Here is a 12,976-nt window from a genome sequence, read left to right on the forward strand (position 1 = left end):
TTGCAAAGTTGTACTAAAAATCAATTGTATGTCCCGAAAACACTGTTTCTCATAACACATGTTTAGTTTTACAGGGTTAAACAGAAATTATGATCAATTAGAAGATAATTTTCATTTTGGCTGCATCTTATCAAATGCCAAGAGTTATAAGCAGAATATTATAATACAGTTGCTAGTAAATATTTTGAGTTTTACTATCAACTATATTGTGAATTTTTCCGTGGAATGATGTATACTTAAATAATATGCAGGAATTCAGTAAGAGATTCTTATTAATTCATTTGGGACCTTTTTTTAAATCAAAAAGTTTACATAAATTATTTGTATACATCAAAGCTATACATGAACATTTTCCTCTTAAGTGTATCAGTTCTTTTAGAAGACTATAAAGGATCTTCATGCTCATAATGGACTAAAAAAGGAGGCTACAGTGATACTAAAAGGGAGAATATTATATAAAATGTTAACTTCTGGGATTTTGACATGGAATTTTGATATAACTTTGATTTATCTATTTAACTGTTTCTTTTAATTAACATTGAATTTATTGTTCCTGTATTAAAATCAGGTGATCAGATAAGTATGGGGGATAGTGTTATAGTGTTGAATGGTGGAGAGCTCTTCCTCTTGTTGGAGAAATTTTTCAGATAGAATCTTTATGAAGTTTATTGTCCCTATATAAGATTAGTATCATAGCCTTAGTCTCTGTAAATTATTCACATCCTAGAACTTTAATGAGAGTAAGTGGGAGATGAAATTGGGTACCTAGTGATCTACTTATGTTTCCTGTAATTGTGATGTTCTGAGAAGGGGAATTTCCAGATTTTTATTTATTTAAATTAAAACAATATACAATATGGACCCTCTTTAATGTTTATTTTTATATTAATTTAAACACAAAATGATATAAACTAATTAAAATTTTAGAAAATTTTATTAAATAGCAAGTATCTTGCTTTATATCGGTAATATAGATTATTAATAAATATAGGTTTCAAATATTTTATTTTGAACAGCTTTTTAACTCATTTGCATAACTTCAGAGCAAAAGCTTTTCATTGTTTGAATGAGATTATGGGACCTCAGGACAGTCTAGAACAGTTTTATGCCTAAAAATATGCTTACTTCATTTTTATCTGTTTAGCATTAGACTTCATTTTTCTTTTTGTAAAATAATGTTCTTGCATCAAATATTTAGTCTCTTTTTCAGTCAGATATAACAAAAAAAGACCCTGGTTTTGTTAAATTATTTTCCTTTATTAATATTGAAATTATCAAAATGTTACATCAAAACATTCATTTAAAAACTTAAAATGGTTTTACCACAGTTTCCAGAGGAGATCCTATAATTATCTAATAGGGTTAGTAGTGTTTTCTACATTAAATTGTGCTTCACTTTCAATTTCTAATTGTAGTTTTCTATGTGTTAATTAAGAGCCTGAAGACAATCACATTAAGGAAATGTTTAAATAAAAGTAGTAATTATTAGTATATTAGACTAAAAGAACATTTCAAAACCATCATCCCAGGAGTGTTAGATTATAGTGTTTAAGGTAAAACCTAATAGTAAGTCTGTTAAGTATCATAATTACACAGACAAGGGCTCCTCTTATCCATAATATTAAGTATGGAACAGTATTTTTAGTATTTTGGTTTATAGTTCATTAAATACTTTAAAATGAATGATGTCATTTGAATTTGGGCAAAACTTTGTCAGATGGGTAAGGGCAAGCATTAGGGTCCGTTTGACTCACCTCAAAGGCAAACCTCTCATTATCTTTTCACATCACTGTGAAGTATTTTCAGAAGCAATAACTATTCTAATTGTATATTTTAATGGAAAGTGATTTTGTAACTGCTCTGTATATCAATGGGGCATGGAAATGGTACTGTTTGCAGTGGTCCAGCCCCTCCATCATGAATGAGTAGCTTTCCACGGTTGTACTCATTTCCTCTTCTCTTATTCTTTCCTGAGTACTGGGCAGCTTGATTTATGTTTCCTGTTTTTCCACGTGACACTTGGGATAATGGTCTACACAGAGTTCACACTCAATAAATGTTGTTAATTGACAGACACATTTTTCTTTAACTTTAATCTCCAAAGGAAGAGACTCGGTTCCTGGTATGTGTGTCTGTGTGTGTCTCTGTGAGTCTGTGAGTGTAGTGTGTGAAGAGAGGGAATTAAAGAGGTCACCGCTGTGGAAAATTAGTCACAAAAGCAAATACGAGTAGAGAGATGACTTTTTTCCTATGATAATTCAGTGCTGTTTAGAAAAATAAAAAATGAAAAAGTTATGTTTGTAAATGTATATATTAGATTTATTAGGGACATGAATTTTATGCCCAATCTATTTTTTAAAGCTATTATTTTTTAAAACAAGATGATGTGGCAGTTGTATGAAAGTTAATGTCATCAGAAAACACCCTAGAATTAGTCTATAATACTCAGACCTTATTTTAATGGACTCTGATTAAGTTTCAACTGCATTTTAGGCTGTTATATTAAATGCCAAATGGATTTGTAATGACCCTCACTTAATATGCAACAAAAATAGGAGACTATTAGCAACTTTATTTTAAGTTTTCACTCCAAATATTCTTCTAACTCAAGAGCTCTGAAAACACAGGTTTTGTATTATTCTACCCTGGCTTCATGGCTAATGATGAATATACTTGATGAGGAATACTTCACTTTAAGTGGCAGTTTTGAAGTACTTGCATGGAAGGTGGTGCACAATTAAAATTATTCTAACAGTCTGTTATGCACTGTATACAAGTAATAAAATTAATGGATGCACTTCAAGTAATGATCCATTTCCTCTGGGTGCAATATATTTATTCATAGACTATTTCAGGGGTTGTTTAGAATATGAAATGTGAATGGATTATGATCCATTATCCCTGAGATTCTAATGTGCTACTATGAAATGGTTTCCGTAAGTATTGTTCATAACACCTGGTGAGTTAATGTTTGTGTTCTTAAGTAGCTAAGAAAAAATTAGAAAAACGGATGCTCAAACAGTTGATACTTAAAACTTTGCAGGTATAAACTGTCTTGAGACTTAAAGTTTTCACTTAAGCATAATTCTATGAAATGCACATAAAATAATTATATTGAATAATAAAATTATTCACATGGGTGTATTTATTCTGAAAAGTTTTAAGGGACTTTTTCATAATCTCATTACTAGTACTAGATAATAGATGGCCAATTAATTCATGAAGTTGAAGTAATAACGTTTCCAATTTTAGTTGATCCCTCCTGCAGGGGATCAAATTCGAAGGAAAAGAGAATGCCTGGGTCTCTGTATTTGGCTTTTCACGTCTGCGACTATTGCTCCCCTAGTGTTTGTATCTGTATGAAGTAGGCTATTGATTTGGTGTTGGGCAAGTTCACAGGTAAAGTGTGTTTATTTTGTACCTACTCTAAGCTGAGAATTCTATCAGATACTTTCAGTGGAGACATTTTTCTTAGGAGATTTTATAGTTTAGAAAGACAGGATATACTCTAGTTGAGCAGGAAGCATATTCATATATGAATTAATACAGTATTTCCATATAAAGCCTTAATAATAAAATATCTGATTTTGTGCAGTCAAAATCATATATTATTCAGTGACATGTAGAAATTTCTGTTTTTAACTTTTGGCATGGCTCTCCTCTGTAACTTGAATTTCAAATGATTATAAATTTATGACCGATTATTCCAAGATTCCCTAATAAGCCCTTATGTATTCATTGCTGATTGATATTATTTCTTATAAAATGTATAAATATACTTTATCCCATATTAGTGCCATATTATATAAAATTACTACTATCTTTAAAAAATATTTATTATTTTTCACAAATTATCTTTTTCAGTCATTAAAAACTCCTCCTGTCCCTAATTTCACCATTTGAAAGATCTGATCTCTTTTCCTTGTTTCCTATAGGTTCTTTTTTCATTTCTTTATATTAACATTGACAAACATTTATTGGTTGCCTGGTATATGTCATGTTTGGTGTAACAATTCACACATGTTAACTCAGAACCTTGATAGGTGTTCTATGAAGTCAATTGTATTTTTAAAAAATTTTTATTTTATATTGGAGTATAGTTGATTAACAGTGTTGTGTTACTTTCAGCTATACAGCAGAGTGATTCACTTATATATACACATGTGTCTATTTTTTTTCCAGATTCTTTTCCCATTTAGAGTACTACAGAGTATTGAGCAGAGTTCCCCGTGCTATACAGTAGATCCTTGTCGGTTAACTATTTTATATATGGTAGTGTGTACATCGGAGAAGGCAATGGCACCCCACTCCAGTACTCTTGCCTGGAAAATCCCATGGATGGAGGAGCCTGGTAGGCTGCAGTCCATGGGATCGCGAAGAATCAGACATGACTGAGCAACTTCACTTTCACTTTTCACTTTCATGCATTGGAGAAGGTAATGGCAAGCCACTCCAGTGTTCTTGCCTAGAGAATCCCAGGGACAGGGGAGCCTGGTGGGCTGCCGTCTATAGGGTCGCATAGAGTCGGACACGACTGAAGCGACTTAGCAGCAGCAGCAGCAGCAGCAGCAGTGTGTACATGTCAATCCTCATTCCATGGATGAAAAAGTAAAGTCCAATATGAGTATTTAGCAGAACCAAGTTCACTCATTTAGTAAAGAGAGAGGTCAGATTTGAACTCAGGTGTGCCTAATACCAGAGCTCTTACTGTGAACTTTTATACCCTTTTGCCTGCCTTTACCATTTATTCTCATAAGAAATCCTTCTTGTACATGTTGTTATACTTTCATTCCCTTTATTTAGTTATAAAAGTCAATATGCTTATTAGTGGAGTGTACTGAAGATTTCAAAGTGGAATGGTACTCAATTCACTTTTCCCATTTATATTAATTTCTTTTGTAGCCATGTTTAGCATTTGGACATATTTTAGACATGACATTGAACTGATAATTTCAGGTAATGATCAAGGACTCATTAAATTCTATCTCTGGATTTTATTAGGTGCCATGGAACTTACTGACACTTCATTATAATTGGATTTGTATTTTGATGATTAAATTAACATGTATTATTCATATGAAAATTAATTTATTATTTTTTTCCAATTGCTTAGGGGTTTTCATGTGGTTGACCTCAGGAACAATGAGATAATATTTTCTGTATTCCCTTATCATTTGGACTAATGCTAAATAAATTCAGTCCAGCATCATTCCATCAGTACTTTTAATTTACTTTAGCACCTCTTGTTTGTTTATCATGGACTTGGACTACCAAGGACTCCCTTCTTCTAAGTGCTTATTCACATTTAATAGATGCTGAAAATATTTCTCCTAAACATCTGGTCCTTTAGATCCATGCCACATTTTTGAGTCATTTTCTAACATAATTTACAGTTTCTACCCTATATATTTTTAAATTACTCCATTTCATTTTCCAGCAATAGTATCAGCATTTTATCACAGTATTTTTTCTCAAAATGAGTGCTTATATGACCGGGCATTTGGATTCTTCTCTTATACTTTGCAACAAACATGATTTTATAACTATAGTTTCTTAGTGGCATCCCTCGGAACATATTTTGGTATAATTCTTGGTCACTGCTCAAAACCAAATTATCCCAAGCAGAATATCCCATGAAACATCCAGATGTCTCAATGTCTCAATAAAACCAGTTGCTTCCTTAACTATTACAAGGGTATTAGAGGAATAATTTGCTCCTGCAAACCACAGGCTGCCTTTTATAGCTGTATATGTGGAAATGATGTTTGTGGTTTGCTTTCTGCAGTGTCATCTTGAATACTGTCAAACTCTGAAATTAGCGAAACTAGAGCTATATTTCAAATGAATTGAGAGATGTGGTTTGGCAGCATAGCATAATTACAACAAAATAAAAATCAGAGTATCTGAGCAGAGAAAAGTAGAAGAGAATAAAATAATATAGTTGTTGACTTCAAATCCATGTTTTTTATTCTTTATAAAGAGTAAAAGGGGAGGCATGTACAAGTTAGCAAAACTTCAGGCCTCATGTTTGCTAGAGATGGTCTTCAGACTTCTTAATAACTTACTGGTCCTTTAACTAAATCATATTATCAGAAAGTTGTATAAAATGGACATTCATAAAAGTAGATTCTCCTGGACAAGTTGGTCTTCACTAGATCACATTAGCCCCTTAGATACTTTAATCTAGAGGAAGACTGTTACACTGAGCTTATGATCTCTTTTGAGATTTGTGAATATATGTAGGAATAGGAAACATTTGAGTATTCAGTATTTTAGAAATATTAAGAAGTTATCAGTGCTGTCATAGCTATGTTTTAATGTCCATATTATATTTAATATTTTTTGGTATAATTTACTAAAGAAGTTGCTATGTAAACAAATTGTGTGTAAGAACATTTACATGTTGTGAACTCTACAGAATTAATAATGTGATATTGCTGTACTCTCATTAGTATGGCATTAGTTACATATCACACTGTGAAAAAAAATCAAATGAGATGAAATATGTTAAAAGACAACATATTCCGTAAGACATAGTAGGTTTTCTGGAAGGCTAAAGTTGATAATGATATGGTTATGTTTCCATTTTGCCCTTGATAGACTTTTTTCTGCTTAAGTATTTCTATAGCTCGTTTTCACATATTCAGATCAACCTCCACATTTGTAAATGATGTGTAAATAATTTTAAAATCTTCTTTATAATTAGAAAGATTTTTTTTTCCAAATGCTTGTTTTCTTTCTTTGGACTCATGTTCAGTCTGCTTATTTCTGGCTTTGTATAGCATAAACAGATAATTAAATTGATTTTTTTAAAATACATGTTCACTTTTTACAAAATAGAAGTAGAGTCATGAATGTAGAAAGCAAACTTTGGGTTACCAGAGAATAAGGAGAGGAGAGGGATAAATTGGGAGATTGGAATTGACATATACACACTACTGTATATAAAATAGATAACTAATAAGAACCTGCTATATAGCGCAGGGAACTCTACTTAATACTTTGTAATGGCCTGCGTTGGAAAAGACTCTAAAAGAGTGGATACATGTATATGTATAACTGATTCACTTTGCTGTATACCTGAAACTAACACATCACTATAAATCAACTAAGCTGGCCAATAAAATTTTTTTAAAGAAATTGGAAATTTAAAATTTTATGTCCATATTTTAATTAAATACATGTATGATGCAGTGATCAATAAAGGGATTTCAAACAAAAAAATCCAAATAATAACAATTCAACTAATTGTAAATCTTTTTAAAAAGTAAAAATATAAGTTACTTTTTAGACGTATAGTTTAATAATATACATGATATTTAACATTTATTTGGAAATATCCACAAAGTTATTTGACTGTAATCTTCCATCCCCCATCATAACTTTGTGCATTTTTTTGTTTTTATTTAAATGTATTCTACTCTACTATATCTTATGTATCCTTATCTAGTACCTTGTTGTATTCATGTTCTGTGATAAAATGCAACTCCAGTAATTTGCAGTCAATAATCAGAAATCATATTGATACTTCAGCTTCTTCAATAAATAAATGATTTATTTGAAATCATTCAGATGATGAATAGTTTTAAACTTGAGTCAACATTGATTTTCAGATAATGTCTTTCAGTTTGTGGCCTCAGTGGATATATATATATATTTTTAAATCTGTCTTTCTAGAGGGTGTTAATGCTGACAGTATCAAACAAGCCTCAGAACAACTGAACAGCCGGTGGATCGAGTTCTGCCAATTGCTAAGTGAGAGACTTCACTGGCTGGAGTATCAGAACAACATCATCGCTTTCTATAATCAGCTACAACAATTGGAGCAGATGACAACTACTGCAGAAAACTGGTTGAAAACCCAACCTACTACCCCCTCAGAGCCAACAGCAGTTAAAAACCAGTTAAAAAATTGCAAGGTAAGAATCTTTGCTCCTATTTGGAGCATCATAAGTAGGACTTTCTTAGAAATTTCCAGAAGAATAGCAGAGTACTTAATGATAAAATTTTCCTCTTAAGGGTTTAGTGAAACACAGTAAAGATTAAAATAGGTAACATATGGATACTTGACTCCTGCAAGCTTAGTTACACATAATTAATTGATTTTGTCAGATTGCAAAATGATGAGGCAGTATTGGAATGTGGGAACCACGTGTATCCTATGGAAAGTGGAAAATAATTTGGAGCTCTTTCTTATAACAGTTAGGAAAACCCAGTCATAATGTTCAAAATGTGGAATCCACACAAACACAAGCAGCTGATATCCTATATAATCGGATATATGAGGAAAATCTTTTTAAATGGCAGTTATTAAATTTGGATAACTAGAGGAAGGTCATTTACAAAAATACTTTTTATATGTGCTTGGAATATAGAGGAATCTCAAGGGATAGTACAGTAACCCAGCATCAGAGCTGTTATCATTCTTAAAATAGAAGGGATCAGGGAGAGAGAAATTACAGAAAGCCTGAAGATGAATTAGATGTCCATTGTAAAGACAGCTTTCAGAGCCAGTCCAGTGCTAACACAGGAATGGAGCCAGAAAAATAGACACTCTGTTTTACTCTCTTTCTTGCCTTCAGAATCTGAACAGGACTCCCCATCAACTAAAATTAATCAGAAGTCAGAGGACAAAAAGCAGTAGTCTATAACTGTCATTCTCCTGGGTTACAGGAGAAGGTTGGGCTGTGTATCTAGTAGGGTAAACAAGATACAACACAGACAAAAGGGCTGGGAAAGAGACTAAGAGTATTCTGCATGTGTAAGAAAACAAGAGATATATCAATAGAAACAACTTGAACTTTTTGCATAAGTAGCTACTACAAAATGTTAGTTTGTATAGTTAAACACTTTTTATGAAAAGTGGGAAGGTTCTTACAGGATAGATGAAAAGGTTTCCAGGATGAACTTTAAGGGTAGACTGAGATGACTGGGTTTAATATTAAAAGCAGTAAATGAGGGTTAATCTGCATACTTTGGAAATAATGGTTTAAATAATGGGAAACTGAAGATGGAGAGATGACAGGGTTGGTTTGGAGGCTATTGAACCCAGAAAGTGATGGGAAATTCAAAGTTGTTTTAAAGGGGAAGTCAAATGAAGGATTTGATGATGGTTCTTCACATGATGAAACTACAGCTTTACTAGAAAGTAAATAAATTTAGCAAATACATTTGTGGATAAAGAATACCATATAGTGAGGCATTTATTTTATTAGTGAAATATACAAGCATAGGGAATTTCTTTTCCCTATAATTCTAGATACATTTTGCTATTAAAGAATAGAATCCATGACTTTGTTCTGTAAATTAGTGGAATATTTCACCTATATCATTTCTTGCAATAAAAAAAATCTGATGATAGTTCTTTAACCTGTTTCTTGAGATTCAAATATAAATATTAATTATATCTTCAAAATGCATTCATTCATAAAATACATATTCAGTCTCTATAATGTGGCTAAGAATGATATTAAGTGTATTAACTGGTTCGGGCTGCCATAACAAATACCGTAGACTGGGTGGCTTAAACACAGAAATTTATTTTCTCACAGTTCTAGAGGCTGAAAATCCTAGATGAATGTCTGGCAAGCTTCAGCTTCTGGTGAGAACTCTGTTTCTGGCTTGCAGACAGCTGCCTTCTCACCACGTTCTCACTTGGTCTTCTCTTGGCACATGTGCATGGAAGGAGAAAGATCTCTCTCTCTCTCCCTGTAAGGCCACTGGTCCTGTCTTAAACTCTGCGTTTAAGACCTGATTTAACCTTAATTACTTACTAAAAACCTCATAGCCAATGATAGCCACCTTGTGAGGTTAGAGTTTCAGCACATAAATTTTGGGGGGCATCATCCAGTCCACAGATTCTCCCTGTACCCCCTTATTTATGGCCTGTCACATACCATGAGCCCCCAAAGTCCAGAAGCCATCAACTCTAAAGTCCAAAATCTCTTCATCATTTAAATCAGATATGGATGAGACTTAACATATCCCGAGATAAAATGCCCCTCCGGCTGTGGACCATTAAAACCAGAACGACATATGTGTTTTCAAAATATGATGGTGGGACAGGCATAGGGAAAGGCATTCTCATTCCCAAAGGAGTAAAAATGGGGAAGAAAAAAGGGATGACAGATCCTGCTGTTGCTGCTAAGTCACTTCAGTTGTGTCCAACTCTGTGCGACCCCATAGATGGCAGCCCGCCAGGCTCCCCCGTCCCTGGGATTCTCCAGGCAAGAACACTGGAGTGGGTTGCCATTTCCTTCTCCAATGCATGAAAGTGAAAAGTGAACGTAAGTCACTCAGTTGTGTCTGACCCTCAGCAACCCCATGGACTGCAGCCTTCCAGGCTCCTCTGTCCATGGGATTTTCCAGGCAAGAGTACTGGAGTGGGGTGCCATTGCCTTCTCGATAGATCCTAATCAAGTCCAAAATTTAGCAAGGCCAATTCCACTGGATTTAAGGTTTGAGAATAATCTTCTCTGGCTTGATGCCCTTCCTTCCAATCCTGCTGGGGTGATAGTTCTACTTTAGGACCTACTGGGGTGGCAGGCACTTAAGCTTTGGGAAGGTCAGCGTGAGCATTCATTGATCCTACCCTTATAACATTGTCATAGAGGAGATGAGAAGACATTAAGTAAACGATTAAATAAACAGATATAAAATCACCACTGGGACAAACGTTTTAAGCAGAGTTCTGGGAGAATATCTAACAGGGAAAACCTGACCTTGGTAGAGCCACTGAGGGCAGCTTCCTTGAGGCAGGTACATTTGAGTTGAAATTAGGAGAATAGCAGGGAAGGAGGCTTCAGGCAGAATAAACATGGTGAGGAGGGAGCAATAATGACCAAAGAACTGAAATAAGGCCGATGTGAATACTGAGCATAAAAAGGCAAAAATGCAAGCATATGGTGGTGGCTCAGACAGTAAAGAATCTGCCTGCAATGCAGGAGGCCGGGGTTCGATCCCTGGGTCAGGAAGATCCCCTTGAGAAGGAAATGGCAACCCACTCCAGCATTCTTGCTTGGAGAATCTCATGGACAGAAGAGCCCAGCTGAACAGCTAACACTTTCAATTTTCACATAGGAGACAAAGCAATGATTCTTAGGGCACACTAGGGCCTTGGTCTCTTTCTGAGGAGAGAATGGAGATCACCGGGAGTTATATATCTTAAATATTCTCTCAGGGTTAGAGAAGTCATCCTAAGTGAAATTAAATCTTTTTTTTTTTCTGCATTCAGCCACAAAATTCCAAATTCTGATTATACAATTCCATCCCTTTTTATTACCCTTACTCTTTCTCTCTTCCCCATTGGTTCCTATTAATTTGATGTATCACCTTAGGTAGACTGTTCAGCAGGACAGCCCAAGATCATTCACACAACAGGTAAAATTGCACTATTTCGTTGTGATTAGTGATAGGTAAATAGATTAGCCCTTCCTATTTGTCACTGTAGTCTGTTATTTGGAGATTTTTTTAGGAGTAGGGTGCAGATTTAACTCTGAATCTAATATTTACCAGAACTGTTCTTGGTATGTTGAGGGTTAGGGAGCACTTTAGGAACTGGAAGAAATCCATGGACATTTTCCTGAGAAAAATACACGTTTTTCCAGGGTAAACATACAATTTTAAAGGATAAACAGACTCAGAGAACATGCCTTACTGTGGAGGACCAACCACGTTAAGGCTTTTTTATGGAAATGAGTAATTGTTATCATTGTTAACATCTTTTAAATGTTAAATATTTGAGGTCAGAATGATATTTCCTATAATTTACTCTCAGAACTTTAAGGTCCCAGCTGAACATTTGCCCAAATGTTTTATTAGTTTCAAAGTCCCCTTTGTTTTGCAGAATATACTTTGCTATACTGTAGGCTCCTTATATAGCCCCCTAAACAGGAAGAATGACGGCCTTCCATCTGGCCAAATGTAAATCGGGTTATTAAATGTTTCACAGCAGATGTCAATGGTACCATTTGCAAGTCTATTGTACAAACTGAATGTCTGTAATTCTATGATCCAAACCACAGAGTATTACCTTTTGCCTCTTTCTTATTCTTTGTCTATGAATATACACCTACCTTCTCGCACTTGATCAAGAGGCTTTATATTTGAATGGGAGAGATGGGGGTCATCTCCTCATTTATTTAAATGTCTTTCATTTTCACCTACCAGAAGAATTTAATAGTTAGAGATTAACATACCTGAATCAACTCATACTGATATAATCACATACCAAAATTTCTCTGAAAGTTATCTTTAGATCTTCTAAAATAGATAAAATTATCTATGTGATAAATTTATCTCATTCATTCCTAAGACAAATGTTACTTTCTCTAAAAGAGTATGGTAAAGAATCCGCCTGCAATGCAGGAGACCTAGGTTCGATCCCTGGGTCAGGAAGATCCCCTGGAGAAGGGATGGGCTACCCACTCGAGTATTCTGGCCTGGAGAATTCTATGGACTGTACAGTCCATGGGGTCACAAAGAGTCAGACACGACTGAGTATGCATGCATCCAAATATATATATATACACACACACATATACTTTTTACTTTAATTTCCAGGAAGGTGAGATTTATATTTAGTTCATAATTACTATAATTCTATAAATTTTCCGTTCTAATTGGCTTGTGTTTCCCTGATAGCTCAGTTGGTAAAGAATCTGCCTGCAATGCAGGAGACCTCGGTTTGATCCCTGGGTCAGGAAGATCTGCTGGAGAAGGAAGTCTACCCAGCCCAGTATTCTCTCCTGGAGAATTCCATGGACTATGTAGTCCATGGGGTCGCAAAGAGTCGGACACAACTGAGTGACTTTCACTTTCAGTTGGCTTATGATCCAATTTTTGAATTTTAATTATCCTGTTTTTAATATTTTGAATGGTAAATGATCCTGAAGTACTTTTTCTAGAGGTAGCATAGTTATGATTTCTAAGTGAACAATCATGGCAATAGTACTTTAAAAAAGAACATATTGTGATT

General features: G+C 34.3%; 1 protein-coding gene across 1 annotated transcript in view; it reads left to right on the plus strand.

Moving 5' to 3' along the window:
* Positions 1-12,976, plus strand: part of DMD (dystrophin) — a gene marked incomplete in the record, with an annotated part of 2,117,027 nt that overhangs the window by 757,496 nt on the left and 1,346,555 nt on the right. Inside the window, 1 exon segment of the mRNA XM_018043695.1 lies at positions 7,678-7,919. Coding sequence (XP_017899184.1) covers positions 7,678-7,919 — 242 coding nt within the window.

The sequence above is a fragment of the Capra hircus genome, assembly GCF_001704415.2.
Source record: "Capra hircus breed San Clemente chromosome X unlocalized genomic scaffold, ASM170441v1, whole genome shotgun sequence".
Taxonomy (NCBI): domain Eukaryota; kingdom Metazoa; phylum Chordata; class Mammalia; order Artiodactyla; family Bovidae; genus Capra; species Capra hircus.